Source organism: Phascolarctos cinereus, unplaced genomic scaffold (assembly GCF_003287225.1).
Source record: "Phascolarctos cinereus isolate Bilbo 61053 unplaced genomic scaffold, phaCin_HiC Scaffold_4;HRSCAF=312, whole genome shotgun sequence".
NCBI lineage: Eukaryota > Metazoa > Chordata > Mammalia > Diprotodontia > Phascolarctidae > Phascolarctos > Phascolarctos cinereus.
In genome coordinates, this window is record NW_027555847.1 from 168,397,707 (window position 1) to 168,417,269 (window position 19,563).

Consider the following 19,563-nt stretch of genomic DNA (forward strand, 5'->3'; position numbering starts at 1 on the left):
TATCTTATGTTCTTAAAAATTCCAAATGTTATTAACACACCAATTTTCTTTTAAGAAGCCAATTTGGTTTACTCAATAAATATCTCTTTAGCTGGGAAGCAATGTTATAACAAAGTTTTCCACTTTGTTCTTCATTCTTGCCTGCTATAAAGGTGTCTAGACCACATATTTGCTTAGGGGAACATGTGTGGAGAGAGAGAAAGAAAAAGAGAAAGAGAGAGAGAGAGAGAGAGAGAGAGAGAGAGAGAGAGAGAGAGAGAGAGAGAGAGAGAGAGAGAGAGAATGATATACATGTGTGTTGTGTTGTGTGGATGCATAAATTCACAACACAGGGCAGGTGCTATATGTTATAATGAGAAGAACATTGAACATGAAGTTAGAAAACCTGGATTTGAGTCCTAGTTCTATCATTAAGTGTGTGTCCTTGGATGAAAGTCACTTTACCTTTAACTAGCCCTCATTTATAAAATTGGGATGATCCATTCACCAGCTCCTTCATATGACTGTTGTATAGATCAAAAGAGATAATATACAGGCTGTCCCAAAAGTCTTAGTGTATTTACTAGGCTTAGGTAGCTTAAAACTGCATTAAGACCCTATATGTTTAAGTGTCTTCTAATCACATATACTTCAAGTATCTATGATTTTTTCAGTGTGTGGGCATTCATTCCACCAATAAAGATAGCAGATAAAAACTGCTCTATAATTAGGTAGATGGATTTGAGAGTTGCTGTAACTATGACCCACATGGTGATGAGCCTCTCAACACACTTACCTGATCCCCAGATGACAAACACATATGCCTAATCTTGGGGTCATTACTCAAAACCTTTTCACTTTTATAGGTCCAACCAGAATGTGTGCTCTTCTGATCTAGCCTCTGAGAATGCAGGGTTATCTCTCTGCTACTATATAAATGTTAGTAACTTTTTGCATTCATGTAAAAAATATGATCTATAAATCTTCCAGAATGCCTAACAAAGAGTCAGAGTGAGACTGCTTTAAAGGGTATGGGGGGACAGGCAGAGATAGGGAGTGTGGAGTACAAATAATATTAGAATGGAGTGAAATGATGTTAAGTCTTGCTTAGTTTTGGTTTATCTGTTAAAAAAGGAAGTGAACTAAAATTTTACTGACCCTGCTGATGGAGAACAACAGTCCTGGCCTGTCTGTGCACACTCCAGTGAAGCAAAACCTGAGTTTCCAGTAAAATAAATGTTCCCAGACAAAGGTGATGAGGCTGAGTGCCATGGCAGCAGCAAGCATGTAGAACACTCCTGCCATGTTGTCAATGTCCAGCTGGCTGCTCATCACCTCATTCTTCTCATTGTGGCAGATTCCCGTCAACCAGAGTGTCTCCAGCTCCTCCATCTCTCCTAAAGGGACCAACATATTGTTTAGTGAGGATGAGGAGAAACTTCTGTTCATTCCTTCTCTTCTTCCCCAACAAATACCTAGGACAATACAAAGTGGCAAGTTGGCTCCATTTAAAAAGATTGTCACTCAATGAATTTTTTAAAAAAGTTTATGATGCACCCACTATATGCCAGGCACTGTGTATGTGCTAGAGATACAAACACAAAAAAGAAAATAAAATTTGAACAGTCACTGACCATGATGTTCTTCTACTACATTCCATTTTGCACTTAAAAACATGAACTCATAAGGAAAAACCTCAAATTCCTCCAAAATGCCTCATCCCCAAACTAATCACTTCCCCAGCTCAAGGTGAAATTCAAGAAACTTGTAATGATCCCGAAGTTGTCTTGTGTTGTAGTGAGCACTAAGTGATTAAAAGTGTGAGAGGCAAGACTTTGTGTCCAAGTTTTCCTAACTCTAAGACTAGTTCTTTATCCATATGTCATGCTGCCTCTCACTGCTTTGCGTGCAGAAGGACTTGAATAAAAGATTTTTGTTTGTTTTTTTAAGTTGAATTACCATTCGAGAATATTTTCCCCCATTTAAAAATCTTCAGCAACAAAGAAGATTGGTAGTTTAGCTGTAGCACTGACTCGGGTGTATTAAATGGAGAGTTGCTCTAACCCCTACTTCAATTCTGCTGTCAATGCAATTTTCTCTTGACCCCTCTCCAACCTCCTGTAATACAAGATTCCTCTCAAGTCATTTGCCTGTCTAGCTTTGCACATATACAGAGGCGATTGTCTATGGGGACCCTGTGTTGTTGTTTCATTAGCCACAACACCTAACAGATTTCTGCAGTCTGCCACCCTCCACGTGCCTTGCTGTGTATGTTTTTTGCTTCTTTGCCTTGTAACAACACCAGCTGCCATCCTTTAAAAATATCATGTGCTGCTCATTTTCCCCCTTTACAGTGTTGTAAGGACATGGGAATGTTCTTCTGGCAAGTCTGCCATAGTTACAGAAGTCTTCAATGTTCTTTATTTTGTATGAGTAGATTGCATGTGTGTGTGTTTGTATGTGTGCATTATGTATGTATATACAACATATGTAGTCAGAAACAAGAACCCAGGCCTTCCTTTTGCCAAGATTAGGCTTTTATCCACTATGCCCTACTGACTCTCACATAAAACCTAGTAGACAGTTAATACATGTTTATTAAGTTTAATTGAATCTCTGATACTGGATTTAGGAGGGTCCAGGAAAGGAACTGCATACTTACCCCCCAGGCCTAGTTTCAAGTGTCTTTTCTTTGACTCATGGAATCTGGAGCTACTGGCATGACCTATCACCCACCTTCCTAACTTCCCTAGATTTCATTTTCCTTACCCATAAAAATAAATGAAAAATCTCTGACATGCCTTCCAGTTCTATTCTTAGGAATATATGATCTCCAGTTCTTAAAATAGCTTGCATTTGATTAAACAAAGAAACATTGGAAGAAGTATTTTATTTGCCCTTTTCCCAAGGAAGTATTGGTCTCTTTATGTAGCCAGTAAGACAACTCACTAAAACTCAGCCAAGATTGTAGATTTTCCACAGCTCTTATTATTATATAATTCACTTGGTAATGTAGTATAGTGCTTTGTGACATCACTCCTACTGCAACCTTGAACTGGTATTCAAATCTTTGATAGTAAACTTGTAGAGGGAAGAGACTGAGTTCTATATTATCTTTGCATGCATTCCCCCAAAGAATCTTGTATACAATAAATAAACAAACAAATAAATAAATAAACAGACAGACAGACAGACAGATAGATAGATAGATACATAGATACATAGATAGATAGATAGATGATAGATACATAGATAGATAGATAGATAGATAGATAGATAGATAGATAAATGTTGATTTGACTTCTCTTTCAACCCATTAAAAAACAGTAAAATTTGGCAGATAGAGAGCCAGCTTCTGAGCTGAGAAGATCTGGATTTGATTCCTATTTCTAACATATAGAATAAGTCACTTTAGCTTTCAGTACTATAGGGCTAGAGGTATTGAGAAACACAACACTCCCAGTAGGTCTGAATCAGATTAAAATATAATTAGGAAATATTTAACAAAACAAATAAAAATGTGATGCAACACAGAGAGTGTTAATTTGTGGTTTTCTAAGTTAATATGCTCCCCTTAGGAATCCGTTTCTATTTGAGTTTGACACCATTACTCTAGGCAACGCTCAGAGACGATACATTTCAGAGAAGAAATTGGCCTGCATTAGTAAAGACAGTCTCCACATCTGTAGTTCTTTATCCCAATGTAATCACAGGATAACTCCCTATTCTTCCAGCCATTACAAGATTTTAAATTGGGAAGGAATGGAAGATTTTCAGTTCTGGAATGTTTCTACTCCCCACTCTAATATACAACAGGGAGAAAGAATGAAAGGGATTTTTTATGAGACTGAAAACAAGACAAAGAAAGCTAGGCATTTTTCATGAGTGAGGAATCAAGTATCTTTTTAAAACACAACCATCTAAAGCTTGGCCAACTGACAGTTTTCTGACTTGTCAAAGGAAAAAAACTTTGAAGGATGATTCAATCTCTGCCCCACAGCACACTCATATTCTCTTTGGTGCTTAGAAAAACACAAACTAAATAGTCTCTTGCAGGCAGAGGAGCGGTAGGATGGTCTGCGCCTGGGGCATGCTCCTTCCGCCGAGCTGAAAGACCACCAAACAGTTGGAATCTTTCCACCAGCCAGGACCACGATTTTATTGAAGAAGAATCTACATGTATGTCAGTCAGAGGAAGCCTGTGTTCTCACTGCATTGCTGCTGAGAGGATAGCTCAGGTCTACCTGCCTGGCATTGTATGCCATCTTGTTTCAATTCAGCCTAGGAAAAGAGGCAGGACTCCAGGGGAGAAAAAAGGAACAACAGAGAAACAGTAGTATTCTTCTCCCAGAATGTACTTAAGCATGGCCTCTACCTTGCTCTCAGATCAAAAGGCACTGACAGAATGCCCACAAAAATTATCCAGTCTATGGTTGACATTGTCAGGCACTCTAGCCTTTTTTACATTTAGAGTGGGGAAAGTCTACTTGTGAGGAAGAAATGGTTTGAAAAGAAAGGGGGATACCTTTTAGTTGTACTTAAAGGAAAATTTCATATTAGGTGAAATTAGCATTGGGATGTACTACTGAGGAAGGTTTTACTCAGCCAACAGACCACTGTTACACTATGTGGTGCTTCTCTGAGTTTGGGGTTGGGGGGGGGAAGGGGAGGAGGGCTGTACCAGGAGATAGAATGAGGAGGCAGTATGGTACACTGAGAAGAGCTCTGAACTTTCCTGTCAAACAGAATCATGACACCTGAGTTCAAATCCCACTTATTGTCTATGTGGATTTAAGCAAATCACTTAACCTCTTTGGGCCTCAGTTTACCCAGCTTTCAAATGAAGAGGTTGGACTAAATGGCTTCTAAGGTCCCTTTCAACACTAGCTCTATGGTCCCATCATCCAATGCATGAATGATAAGTTAGTCACAGAGGTATGACTCAATCCTGGTCTCTGGGCTTCTAGTCTTTCCAGTACAGTGGACTGGGTCATAACAGGCCCCTTCTAACTCTATTAATATAATGTGTTTATCCTACCCAAAGGAAAGGCCTAACATAGTGAGAATTTTCCTTGATATCTGAAATATCAAAAACCAGTTCATGATTTTTCTTTAGGTTTTTTTTTCTCAATATTTTCTAAAGGGCTAGAGGAACTCTCCCATTTTTCAAATTGCATTTAGTTCTAGCATATAGCATGCCAGAGAGCTAAGGGGATTGCTTCTGGAAAGAATTTTTATATCATCCAATGCAACTGGCCTTTAGACTTTCATAGCCTTTTTCCCCCAAGGCATTTCTTGAAAAATCCATTATGAATCTGTACCCTTTAGGCCTCTTTAAGTGACAGAGATCTCTATGGCATACATGCTGAAAGAAATACACACACACACACACACACACACACACACACACACACACACACACACACACATGTATACATTTTGTTCTACCAACACAGATCACAGCCTCTCTATGACTTAGTAAATAGGTAGCCTTGCTGAGCTCCTACAGATGAAAAATTCATACCCAGGGCCAATGTGGTAATGAGTGAGTATTCTTGAAATGATAATATCAGAAAAGACAGAACCAATGGACTGAGAAGTAACATCTAACATTTATCTCTTTCTCATATTTGGGAAAACCAAAACTTAGGTTCTCTCAGGACTCTGTTTTATGTATGTGTATATATATAAATACACACACACACACACATACATACACGTATATATATTTGTGAACTGTAATGTAGTAAACAAATGGGAGATATTTGTATTCTCTAGCTAACAATTTGGTACACTTATGCTTAGACATGATAAAAATAATAATAGTAATAGTAATAGTAATAATTATATGGACTAATACCATCATTCAATTACAAAAAAGTAGCTGTTTATCTACCTTGCAATAGTCTATAAAACATTAAGTGAAAAAGGATAATAGTAGGATAGCAACTTGTCTTAGGATCATTTCTACCAGAATCCTTTGAAAAAAAATAAGAATGATATGAATAATGCTGCTGATGATGGTAACGATGAAAACTCAAATTCAAGGTTTGCAAAGTGCATTATATACATTCACATTTTATACAATAACCACTGGAAGTAGTGCTATTTTTTCCATTTTACAGATTGAGAAACTGAGCCATAAAGAGATTAAATGACTTCCCAGGGGCATACAACTGGTAGGTAATAGCTTGAGAAAGCCAGAGGTCTAGAACTCAAAGGGATGCAGAGGCCACCTAATTCAACCCTTTCATTTTGCAGATGAAACCAAGAGAGTTTAAGTCTTACCTGAGGACAAACAGTAAACATCAGAGGATCTGAAGTAAGATTTCAACTCAAGTCTTACAGACTCCAAACCTAGTATTTTAATCACTATACCACGCTTTCTTTCAAACTGTAGGCACCCAGGATGGGTGGGGGTCACACTGACTAAGTGAACATGGAAGACTGAACACACAGAGAGCAGAAGCCAATTTAGAGGTAGGGGGTAGGGGAGACAGGAACTTAGAGATCATTTCAGACCAAGAAGGACACATACTGTGTGGCTACTAGATAAAGAAGATATGGAAAGGCAGAAAATATTCTTTTTAAGAGTATGGGAGTGTTAAGCCAGTTGCTTGGAAGCATAAAACCACGTTGGTGAATTCAGAACTATGGGTACTTTGGGAAAACTATGGGTATCATAGGTACCATGAGCCCATACCATGCTAAGTCATATGTTGCCTATTCAGGCGAAAACATGGGGCATGATCAGATGGATAGTCTGGATCTTAGGAAAGCAAATTTCAAAAAGCTCAAAGAAAAGCTAGGATTATCTCAGAACTGAATCAGAGACTCTAAAAGGGAAGGTGATTAGGGAGGTAAGAGGCTTTCAGAAACAAAATTCTGACAATACAATCACAGATGACATGACTAAGGAAGAAAAGAGGAAGTTTTCTAGGAGACCAGTATTACTTCTTGACATATGGCCCTTTGATGAGTTCAGATTGAAAATGAACATTGCAAAACAAAATCAGGGACAGGTAACCAAGGAGGCAAATAAAAAAGTGGGACAAACGCAAGTCACAGGCAGGCTTTGAAGTCAATATATAGGGCAACCTGCAGCTTAGTAGTAAAATCTCTGGGAAATAGAAGCATTGTGGGCTGAGAATTGTTGCAAAGCAGAAGTCCAACACAGTTTAGGTCCAGTGGGGATGAGTTAAGGAATCCAAACTGGGAGATAAGATTAGGAAATAGTGTGTTGCCATATGAGAGAGTAGCATTAACACAAATATGTCTCAAGCTAGAAGCTTTTGCATTCTTCCCAGTCAGGGATGATATAAAGGAAAGGAACTTGGGTCAAAATGGTTGGAGAGGAGCTTTTCTGCAAAAAAACTATCAAGTTGAATATGAATCAGCAGCTTGATTTGGGAGTCTCAATAGCAAATGAGATCTTGACTTGCATTAAGGGAGCCACAGTTTCTAGGGAAAAAAGGTAATAGACTCCCTATACCCTTATAGATGCCCTGGTTAGACAGCATTTACAGCACTGTGCTCAGTTCTGGACCCCATGGTTTAAGGATATGACAAGATGGAGAGGGTCCAGAGAAGGGCAACTAGGATGATGAAGAATCTTGAGTCCAGGGGCAGCTAGGTGGAACAGTGAATGGAGCACTAAGCCTAGAGTCAGTTCAAATCCAGCCTCAGATACCTACTAGCTGGATAACTCTGGGCAATTCACTTAATTACTAACTGCCTCAGTTTCCTCATCTTTAAAATGGGGATAATAATACCATTGAACTCCCAGGGTTGTTTGCTTTGTTTTTGGTAAGGCAATTGGGGTTAAGTGACTTGCCTAGAGTCACACAACTAGTAAGTGTTATGTGTCTGAGGCCAAATTTGAACTCAGGTCCTCCTGACTGTAGGGGCAGTGCTCTATCCACTGCACCACCTAGCTGCTCCTCCCAGAGTTGGTGTGAGGATCAAATGAGATAATAATTGTAAAGTATAATAAGAATTTTAATAATATCACAGTGTCTGGCACACAGTAGTGGTGTTGATGATGATGATGATGATGATGCCATATGAGGATCAGGTGAAGTAAGTGAGCCCATTTGGCCTGGAAAAAAGAAGACTTAGAGGGGACATGATAGCTCACTTCAAGCATCTGAAAGACTGTCATGTATAGGAGGGATTAGATTTGCTCCATTTGTCCACAGATGACAGAAACAGAGGTAACAAGTGGAAGTTACCAAGAAGTAGATGTAGGTTTGGTATCAAGGGAAAAGAACAATTTTCTAACAATTACAGCTGCCCCAAAGTAGAATAGTGGCCCCAAGAAATTACTTGTCTCCAGTCTTCAGGCAGCTGTTGGATAACTGCTTCTCTGGGATATGATAGTGGGGATTATGTGGGGATATGGGTTGGATTAATAACCTTTGAGGCCCCTTTCAACTCTGAAATTCTGGTATTCTGTGAAACTCTCCTAGCTGATTTCTTTTATGGTTACTTCAATTTAGAGAAATAAGATTTCATGTTTGTGTTGGTTTGTCTTTAGTGAAAATTCTTTTTGAACTGAAAAAAATAATAGATTAGAAGCCAGGATAACCTCAGCTTTGTGAAAAATTCTAGGTTCCTCAAAATAGACTGGCTTATATATTTCTGAGACACGGAGATTCAATGAATAGATTTGCTACTGTAATAATGATGCACCTTCTTCTTATTTCCATATTTCAGAGAAGGTTCATGATATTCAGTTTGTAAAAAGTAGACCTAGTGATGAGGGAATTGAGGTTGAAGATGGATGAGGATATAGTCAAAGAGCAATAAGCAATTAATGAGCTCCAGTATCCTGGCCTGAGAGAATAATAACTCAGGATTCTGAAAGCACTTAATAGGTATGATTAGTGAGACATTCTTAGTTATCTGATGCTGCAGAGTATAGTGGACAGAGCACTGAACTTGAAATCATGATGACCAGGGTTCAAATCCCATCTCTGACACTTTCTAACTGTGTGGCCCTCTTAACTGCTATATGCCTCAGTATCTTTATCTGTAAAATGCAACATTTGAGCTCTATGGCCTCTAAGGTATCTTCTACCTCTGCTTCTATGATTCTGTGATCCTTCTGAATGCCAAAATGGAAGAAATGATTTCCTCAAAGTCACATGGTTGGTAAGTTGCAGAATAAGAACCAGAACCTAGGGCTACAATTCATGCCATCCGAAATTCCCTACCCCTAAGATCTCAGAAAAGGAGTGGGTCTGAATTGTTAGCTTCATTAACACCACAGACTAATCCAAGGCACACTGTTCTCATGGAATGAATGGCCTTATGAACTCTGGGACAGCTGGAATCAATAAATTTCCCGTCCTCTACGGGCTTAAATTCTGCCCTGTATTCATGAAAGGAGGAACCTTTTGGAATCCCTGAGAAAGAAGCATGGGAGTAGTTGTTTTTGTTTCTTTTCTTTTGAATGGAAAGGAACTTAGAGAAAGTCTGTCTCTATGAATGTTTTTACCCATTCAAAAGGCTTTCCAGGAGAAACAGACAAAAGAAGCAGCAATAATAATAACAATGGCAATGTCGGTACCATCTGTCTGGATAACACTTTGCAGTCTACTAAATGTTGTCACATTAATTATTTCATCTGGTTCTTTGAGGATCTTTGAGGCAGAATCCCAGAATTTCAGTCAGAAGGGGCCTCAGTTGCTATCCAGTCCAACCCATATCCCATATATAGATAGACCCTTATTGTTCCTTATTATGTTACTATTATGCCTTATTATGCTGCTTATTGTAGCCAAATCAAACAATTCTAATGAAATCCACACAAGCAGGCAGGAACTGATCATATCCTCTTTTTTTTTGTTTGTTTGGTGAGGCAATTGGGGTTATACTTATTTTATAAATGAGGAAGCGAGTATTTTTTTAATCAATTGGGGTTAGTGACTTGCCCAGGGTCACATAGCTAGTAAGCGTTATGTGTCTGAGGGAGGATTTGAACTCAGGTCCTCCTGGGGCCAGGGCCAGTGCTCTATTCACTGTGCCACCTATCTGCCCTGTCATATCACCATTTTACAGGTGAAGAAAATGAGTCTCAGAGAAGGAAGCAACTTACTCAAAGTCACACAGCTAATACATGATAAGACCAAGAGCAGACTTAGGCTTCTGGTTACACATTCACCCTGCTTTCTATTATACTGATGATAGATATCATCTGTGATTGAAAGATGCCAAATAAAGTTTGCTATTGCTTTTTGCTATTGCTATCATTGCTGTTGCTTTCCCTCCCCCCCCCACTCCCACTTTCCTATAAACACTGAATAGGGAAAGGTTTGTGTTGAGCCACCCAGACACTTTCCCTACCTTAATGAGCAACGGCACAGATAGGGGAGGTGGCTGCCCAGGATTATGAAGGTCATCTGTGGCCATGGCTCAGAGAAAACCAATTGAGTATTGGATTTGCCTCGTAGACTCCATGGTCCTTATCTGAGTGAACTATTAAATCCCAGTCCCTGAGTCACCAGGATGGAAAAAAAAGAATCCTAGGGGTTGATGATTTCTACAGGCCCTGTGGATCCTCTGGGTATTAACTGGAGCCAGATTTCTTTGGTAAAATTACGCAGGATTCTGGAACCATTGCTAATAATAATAGCTGGCACTTGTATAGCATTTTCAAGTTTGTAAAGCATTTTCTATCTTGTCTCATTTGGGCCTCACAAGAACCCAGTGAAGCAATGCTGTTGTTATCCCATTTTGCAATGAGGAAACTGAGGCAAATAGAAGTTACACAACTTGCTTGGAGTCACCCAGCTAATAAATGTCCAAGAAAGGTTTTGAACTCAGCACTTCAAGCCCTACACTCTATCCACTGTGCCCACTAGCTCCCTAATATATGAAACAAAATGGGAAAACAACTCTGTTTCTATTAAACATGCTAGAATATTCTCTTTCCATGCAATGCTAGGAGGTCAAATCACCAAAATAGAATGAAAACTTACCTAATCCCAAATTGATACCATCTACCGCCCACTATCTAATTTAGCCAAGGAGACAGGGAACATTCAGAAAATACTTTATCTCACCCTTTCAAAATTATCTTTCTTCTCTCCAAAGGAGTTCTGAGTGGGCTAGGATTTCAGAGCTCCTTGCCAGGAACTAGGTGTAATCCTATGCAGTACAAGGTCCACTGAGAATTGCTTATGTGTGGGAAATAAATGAGGTTACCTGTATGGGCAACAAGGCATAGGATAAAGACAATAAGATGACATTAAAAAAAAGGCTCATGTATCCTGTGAGCCACTCAATAGTTGTATAAATTTTGATCTTCATATTTCTCATCTATTAGTATTATTGCTAGTAATAATAATAAGTAGCATTTATATAGTGCTTTAAAGTTCGCAAAGAATTTTATGTGTGTTATGTCATTTGATTCTCACAACAATTTTGTGAGGTAGATGCTATTATTATCCCAATTTTACAGATGAAGAAACTGAGGCACAGAGAGGCTGAGTGACTTTTTTAAGTTCACAAAGGAAACAAGTGGGAGATCTAGGATTTGAAACCGGGTCATTCAGCTCTAAATCCTTATAGACTGAAACATAGATTCAAAGATCTGGAGCTGGAAAGGACCTCAGAGGCTCCCTCATTCAACTCCCTCATTTTGCAGATGAAGAGAATACGCCTACGTGGTTAAATGACTTTCCCAAGGTCATGCAAGTAGTAATGGCCAGGTGTACTATTCTTTCTCTTTAGTGATTTCATTAGTGTGAAGGGAATCCTGGTATAAGAAAGCAGTTTGCCATCTATCTATCTATCTATCATCTATCTATCTATCTATCTATCTATCTATCTATCTATCTATCTATCTAACTATCTACATATCTATATATATTTTTAGGCAATTGGGGTTAAGTGACTTGCCCAGGGTCACACAGCTAGTAAGTATCAAGTGTTTGGTCTGAGGCCAGGTCCTCCTGACTTCAGGGCCTGTACTCTATCCACTGTGCCACCTAGCTGCCCCTTGCCATCTATCTATAATTCAACAGATAAATCCCTGGGAGTTGTCTGAGGTTAAGTGGCTTGTACAGAGCCAAATAGCTAATAAGTTTCAGAGGGGCAGCTAGGTAGCACATAGAGCACTGGGCCTGGAGTCAGGAAGAGTCATCTTCCCAAATTCAAATCTGGCCTCAGATACTTAGTAGCTGTGTGACCCTGGGGAAGCCACTTAACCTTCCTCATCTAGAATTAAATGGCAAACCACTCCTGTATTGCAAAGAGTCGGACAGGACTGAACAACAAAGTTTCAGAGACAGAATTTGAACCCAGATCCTTTTGTATTCAGAAAATTCTAGCCAAAGGGAAACAAAAAAACAATACAACGTGATGTAGGAACTTACACACTCATGGTGGAGATAAGACAAAAACACAAGTAACAATAATACAAAATAGAAGATAATTAGTATGTCACAAGTAGAAGATGTTATAAGAGTTCAGAAAATGGAGAAATCACTTTAAGTCAAGTATTCAGAAAAAAAAAAAACTTCATGGAAAAGGTCGCATGTGAACTGGGCCTTGTGGTGAACAAGTGAAAATAGGGGAGGGGTGGAGATAATATATGACAACTGTAAAGTCCTATAGAAGGTGAGCCGTTGCTATTTGCTATAAGGTCTAGAGAACTATTTTTAAATGTTTTGAGCTTCATCAAGCATTAAACCAGCTGGTCCAGATTTTCATTTGAAGATAGGGATGGACACAGAGGACCATGTGGAGACTAGAAAGACAACAAGAAACCTTACATTCCATTATTGAGAAGAATCCCTCACCCACGATGTGCCTCTCAGGAAGTTGCTTGACTTTTGTAGTTCTCAGTCGCCTCTTTAAGTAAAATAAAGTTTGCTCATTTAGAGCCTTTGTGGAAAGGATGCTGTACAAAGTACAAAGGCTTTTTTAGCCATAAGAGGAGGAGGGAAAGCCTGTGTGGTGGTGGTACTGTGAAATGAAGGATTATCTGGCTTGTTTTTCTCTTAGGGGCTTTAATTCCAGGCCACACTTTGTGTCTGTAACTATTCTGCATCCATTTTCCCACCTCCCACTTTCTCCTTTTCACTCCTCCAAAATCTGAAGTGCCAAAATTGGGACAGGGGAATTGTGGGAGAAAAGAGGGATCACAGGAACATAGATTTAGATTGGAAAGAAATTAGAGTTTATAATGTCCAGCTTTTTAATTTTATAGATGAGGATACTGAGATTCAGCAAGAGTATGTGATTTGTTTAAGGTCATGTAGGATTATTGACTTAGATCTGGAAGGGAACTTAGAGGTCATTTAGTCCAAACCCCTCATTTTACAGATGAGGAAACTGAGGTCTATAATAGGCAAGTGATTTGCCCAAAGACACATAAGTAGCATGTGCCAGAGCTGGGTTTCAAAACTAGGTCTTTCAACTTTAAATTCAAACTATTTCCATTGTACCATGGAAGGTATCAAAATTGCTATGAAGGTTAGAAGGGGGATCATTATGGCTCCGAATATGTAGGGCAAAAAGGAGTATGTGTGCCCCCTTCTTACAGATGAAATAAACACAGGGAAGTTGATAGGGTGGTTCTGGACTGATGGTTTCCTCATTGTGGGGAAATCTTACTCTGGAAACTCTCTACTCATGTGTATCATCAACCACATTGTAATAGACTCTTGAGAGCTGTCCAGGGTCCTGAGAAGTAATAAAGGACTGTCCATAACTAGCATGTATCAAAGGAAAGACTTGAACCCAGCACTTTCTGACACAATGGTACTCTCTCTACTTAATCCTCTCAGTTATGACAATAATGATGTTATTAGAAATAGTCTTTGTTCAATAGCAATCACCAAGTACTTATTAATCACCTACTATATGCCAGGTATTTTGCTAGGAACTGAGGATATAGGAAAAAAATTAGAAAGTTTCTGATTCCAGGGTTTTTATATTCTAATTGTGGATACCATACATATAAGAGTGTGGTGATTTGGAAAGTATGGGAACCTATTAGTCTTTCTCTCTCTCTCTCTCTCTCTCTCTCTCTCTCTCTCTCTCTCTCTCTCTCTCTTTCTCTGTGTGTGTGTGTGTGTGTGTGTGTGTGTGTGTTTGTGCATGCATCTATTTTTTAGTGGGATAGCATGAATGAGGCTTAAATCTGGTTACTGTGGCAGAAGTATAAAGAGGAAATTTAAAACAAAAGAAAACAGAATATTGTCAATTGAGAAAAGGGTCTGATCAGGGCTTATCAAACTCATAAATCCTAAATTGCCTTGTGTGTGGTGTTATGACAGAGCTGGACTCTGCAGCAAGCTATTCATTAAATCTCATTTGAGTTTTTAAGGCTCTCCTGACATTTAAACCTCCTTGGCATGAGGCATTCCCTCCTCATCTAGTCTGGGATGGCACTACTGACCCTGCTGTCATCTGTGTGTCACATTGATAATAAACAGTGACCCTCCAGATCCCAATGATACTGTTGGGCAAGTATGCAGATAGAAATCCCCAGGCCTTCACTCAAAGGGAAGTGTGAAGGATCTCCTTGTACCTTAAGCCAAAAAATAAAAAAATAAAAATAAAAAACCCACCCCTAAAAAGAAACAAAACCAAACCATTCTATTGTAATTCTGAATATGCCTCTAGTTAAAAATAGGCAGGAGATAAACAAGTCTAATTTTTACGGTTCCATCTGGTCACAGGCCAATGGAAAAGCAGTTAAATCTGTTATTGTTAATCTATATTGAGAAATCATGCTTTCCTCCTTCCCCCAAATTGCTTTTTGGAGTAACTTATTTGCCTGTGACACATCATACAGGACAGAGAAGGGTCAGGCTGGCTTTGTTGTTACGGTAGCTCAAAGAATATGGTCATTCTACTGACCCTACAGCTTGTTCCTTCTGGATGCCCAGCACTGAAAGTGATATTATTCAATAAGGGCACAGCTGGATTCTTGTGTATGTAAATGAAGGTCTGTGTGTGTATGCAAGTTTTCCATTCAGATTCTGTATTGGCAATAATGAAGCCCATTTGAATTAGAGAACATCAAAGCAAGAAGGTCCTTAGAGATCTATCTAATCCAAACCCTCATTTTACAGAGGAATAAATGTTCATCTGTAAGTGGAAAGACTTGGACCAGATGATCTCTAAAGTTTCTGTGGAAAAAGCACTGGTTTGGAGTTGAGAGGGTAAAGGTTATATCTTGCCTCTGTCTCTTCTGTTGTTCAGTCATTTCAAGTTGCATCTGACTATTTGTGACCCCATTTGAGGCTTTCTTGGCAAAGATACTGGAGTGGTTTACCATTTCCTTCTCCAGCTCACTTTACGGATGAGGAATTGAGGCAAACAGAATTAATTAAGTGTGACCCTTGCTTAGGGTCACACAGCTAGTGTGTGTCTGAAGCCAGATTTGAACTCAGGAAGATGACTCCAGGCCTAGCACTCTATCCACTGCACCACCTAGTTACCCTTTACCTGCCCTCATCCCTTACTACCTCTGTAACCTTGGAGATGTTACTTAATCTCTCTGAGCCTCAGGTTTCTTATCTGTAAAATGAGAGGGGTTGAATTAGATGATCTCTATGGTCCTTTCCAGCTCTAGGTCCTAAAGCTAAGATCGTGGAGCTCAAAACATGGCTTCAGTTGACCTTTCCACTCAAAGTGGCCTATTAGTTGTTCCACATTCTATCTCCCATACTCGGGTCTTTGAATTAGTGGTCCTTCACCATATCTATAACATATGTCCATTACACCTCTACCTTAAAGAATCCCCTAGCTTTCTTCAAAGTACAGTTTAGACACCACTTCCTATGTGGGGCCTCCTGAGATGTTACCATTCTCTCCTTGAAATTATTTTCAATTTCCTGAACTATTGTATTCCCCAAGTAGAATACAAGCTTCTTGAGGACAAGGTCTGTTTTGTTTAAGGCTCCAAAATCTAGCTTATGGCCTTGAACGAAGTAAGCACTTAAATGCTTACTGAGTGGAATTGCTGAAGCTACTTTGTGGTAGAATTGGGGCAATATCCTAGGTCCTTTGACTCTCAGGCCAATGCTCTGTCTGCTATACCACACTGTCTCTCTAATCTGATTTAGCCAAGCTATGCTGTCATCTCCAAAGGTGTGCATATAGCCACACTTCTTTTCTGTTCTCCAAACAAGAAGCAAGCTGCTTGTCCCCACTTTAACCCAATGCATTGGGAATAAGGTGAGAACTCTTCAACAAATTTAGTGCCAACTCATAACTAATCATGGACAAGTCCTGCAGCTTGGCTGAGTTCTATTCAAATATCAGATTTCTCATGCTTGGATCAACTTTTATTATTTTTAAACAAAAGATTACTGCTTCTATTGATAAATGAAAGCAGGTCTTTGGGGGTGGTTAGGACAACATGTGTCTGTTTCAATCTTAGCTGAACGAGGTTGATGAATAAATAGCCAAGTCAATATGACTAATTTCCCACATGCTCATTTCCATGGTCACCATCATTCTGCCACTAGAGAGCTTTCCCATTTTTCATCTATCAGGTTTTCCAAATCACCAGGGTCTCCAGATGCCTGAACAAAATTAGAAGCCCCAGTGCCCTGAGGAGAAATAAAGCACAGGGCAAAATTCCAACATCAAAGTAAACAACTGAGTGAGTCCACGGGCTGGTGGAGCTCAGGGATTGTTTCTCTAGCACATATTGGCCACTGAATAAAACTGATAAAGCCATTTTGTTATTGTTGTCTAGTCGTTTCAGCCATGTCTGACTCTGTTATCCCTTTTAGGATTTTCTTGGCAAAGATACTGGAGCGGTTTGCCATTTCATTCTCCAGCTCATTTTACAGGGGAGGAAACTGAGACAAACAGAGTTAAGTGACTTCCCCAGGGTCACACAGCTGGTCAGTGTCTGAAGCCAGATTTGAACTCAGGAAGATGAGTCTCACTGACTCTAGGCCAGATACTCTATCTACTGTGCCACCTAGCAGCCCCTATAAATTTGCAATACTCTGATTTAATTCCCTTGATGTCAGGGTACTAGACAAAGTTTCTAGGGATTGTGGGCATGGCTATCTCCTCTCTCCCCATGAAATGTTATATGTAGAACTGATCACCTTTTCCCACTCACCTATTGCTCAATGTTCAAGTACCATTTGGAATAGACTAATCTTGCTGTCATCAATGAATCCATTCATCAGTAAGCATTTATTCAGCACCCATTATGTGGCAGACATTTTTCTGGGTACTGGGGCTACAAAGGCAAAAACATGAAAGTCTCTGACCCCAGGAAACTTCAGATCTATCAAGGGAGACCAGACATACGTGTAGAAACAGATACAAAATTAAAATCAGGTAATTTTGGGGATGAGAGGCAGCCAGGTGGTACAGTAGATAGAACATCAGGCCTGGAATCAGTAAGTCTCATTTTCCTGAGTTCAAATCCAGCTTCATACACTTACTAGCTGTGTGACCATGGGCAGTCACTTAACCCTATTTGCCTCAGTTTCATCATCTGTAAAATGAACTGGAGAATGAAATGAGAAACCATTCCAATATCCTTGCCCAAGAAAACCCTAAAAGGGAGTCATGAAGAGTTGGACATTACTAAAAAATTACTGAACAAGAATTTTTGGGAGAGAGGGATAGCAATAGTATCTGGTGGGATCAGGAAAGAACTTAAATAGGAAGTTTGAGGTGAACTTTGAAGTAAACTAGGAATTCTTAGACGGAGAGGGAAACAGAAAGCTCACACTGCAAAAGCCTAAAGACAGAAGATGGAAAGTCATGGGCAAAGAAGAGCAAGCAGGGCAGATTGGCTGGATAGTAAAGTGTGTAAATGGGAATAGTACATAATTAACTTGGAAAGGTAGGTTGTAGTCAGGTCATGAAGGGTTCTAAAGGCCAGAGAAAGGAGGGGAGAGCACTAGAACTAAGAGAGAAGCCTATTATTTGAGAGTGGGTAAGAGGCTTGTTAAGCAACTTTGACAGAGGTACATGACTCACTGACATTTCATTCTAACTCTTCCCCCCTCGAAATATTCTTGCTTTATGATCTGAAAGGGCACTGTCAGAATGTTGTATTTCCTTCTCCCCCTTGTTCCACACCCTTGTTGTACAGTTTATCACCTGAAATGGGACCCAGAAAGACAAGTACAACAGGGTGATCTTGAGTCATCTGAGGACATGAGTGAGGCCCAGTGTCACGAAGAGCTGTTCACAGGGGATGTCGGCAGAAACCAGAGATTAGAGAAGCCACAAAATAGCAGCTCATCAGTGAGTCAGCTTCTAAGTGAGTGGTACACTCTCAAGTACTCTCTCAATAGCTGCCTGGGAGTCAGCTGAGGAAACTAATTTGTCCTTAAACTTAGTCAATTTCATTCCAGAACTTGGTTATGTCTGCTTTTTGAATGGATGAAAGTTAGGGTTTTCAATGCACATTCTTCCTGAACCAAACACTTCTCAATCCAATCCAATCTAGGAAAGATGTATTAAATGCCTCCTGAATAGAAGGCAAGCTGCTAGGAACTGAAGATACAGACAGAATGGCCTTGAGCAACTTACCTTTCCACTAGAGATTTAACAGGAAACACAACACATACAATACACAAACACATAAATACAAAGTCATTGCAAGAGGGAAATATTTCTAATAATTAGGGATAAAGGGTGTAGTGAAGGAGGGAGTAGATCAGGAAAGGCCTCTCATTTGTGATTTGAAGGAAACTAGGGATTCTATGACTCTCTCTCTTTCTCTCTCTCTCTGCCTGTGTCATGTCTGTCTTGTCTCTCCCTATGTTTCTGCAAATCTGTCTTTCTTAATTTGTTTATTTGATTGGTGCTCTGCCTATCTGTCTGTCTGTCTGTCACTACCTACATCTCCATCTCTTTGTCTATTTTTTATCTCTCTCTCTGTTTCTGTCTCTTTCCCTCTTTCTCTCTCTCTTTTCGCATGTCTGTTTATCTATTTCCCTTTCTATATGTATGAATCTCTCTCTCTCTCTCTCTCTCTCTCTCTCTCTCTCTCTCTCTCTCTCACACACACACACACACACACACACACATTCACACACATACATAAACACAAACACACAGAGTATGAATCCTACATCCTAGAGTTTCTCACCCCTCACCCCTCTCTCTGACAGCTTGTCTTTGTAGAAACACATGACTGCTTATTGAGTCTCTAGAATGATGAGCACAGCCGAACACTCTTTATCTGCAAACCAACTACCTGACCCCTTGGTCAAAACCCAGCTGTGTGAAGCACGAATTTCTGCCTCATGTTCTCACTTGCTCTTCTTCATTTAGGCTGCTGCCCACACACTCCCTGGTCACATCTTTTCCCAGTTATTGCTTAAAGAGGCTATGACATATAGAAACAACAGCACTGTGCCCACCATTACCAGAGCACCCAAGGAAAACAAACCATGCCTTTGGAAATGCTTAAGACAAACACACAGTGAAATTTATAGTATACAAAAAGAGGGTTGCAGTAAGAGAAATTAAATTTGCATGTCAATTTCTCTTCCTTCTGCTCTTAAACATTGACAGCTCATGTTGCCAGACTAGAAAGATGTTTCTCCATTCATGTGTAGCTGTGGCCACATCACC

The 19,563-nt window shown here is 39.7% G+C and overlaps 1 protein-coding gene across 2 annotated transcripts in view; it reads right to left on the reverse strand.

Moving 5' to 3' along the window:
• The window catches only part of GRIN2A (glutamate ionotropic receptor NMDA type subunit 2A), a 474,506-nt gene that overhangs the window by 11,791 nt on the left and 443,152 nt on the right, over positions 1–19,563 (reverse strand). For both annotated transcript variants that reach the window (XM_020972554.2, XM_020972553.2), the window contains exon 11: positions 1,138–1,376. In XM_020972554.2, coding sequence (XP_020828213.1) covers positions 1,138–1,376 — 239 coding nt within the window. The remainder of the gene's footprint in view (positions 1–1,137; positions 1,377–19,563) is intronic.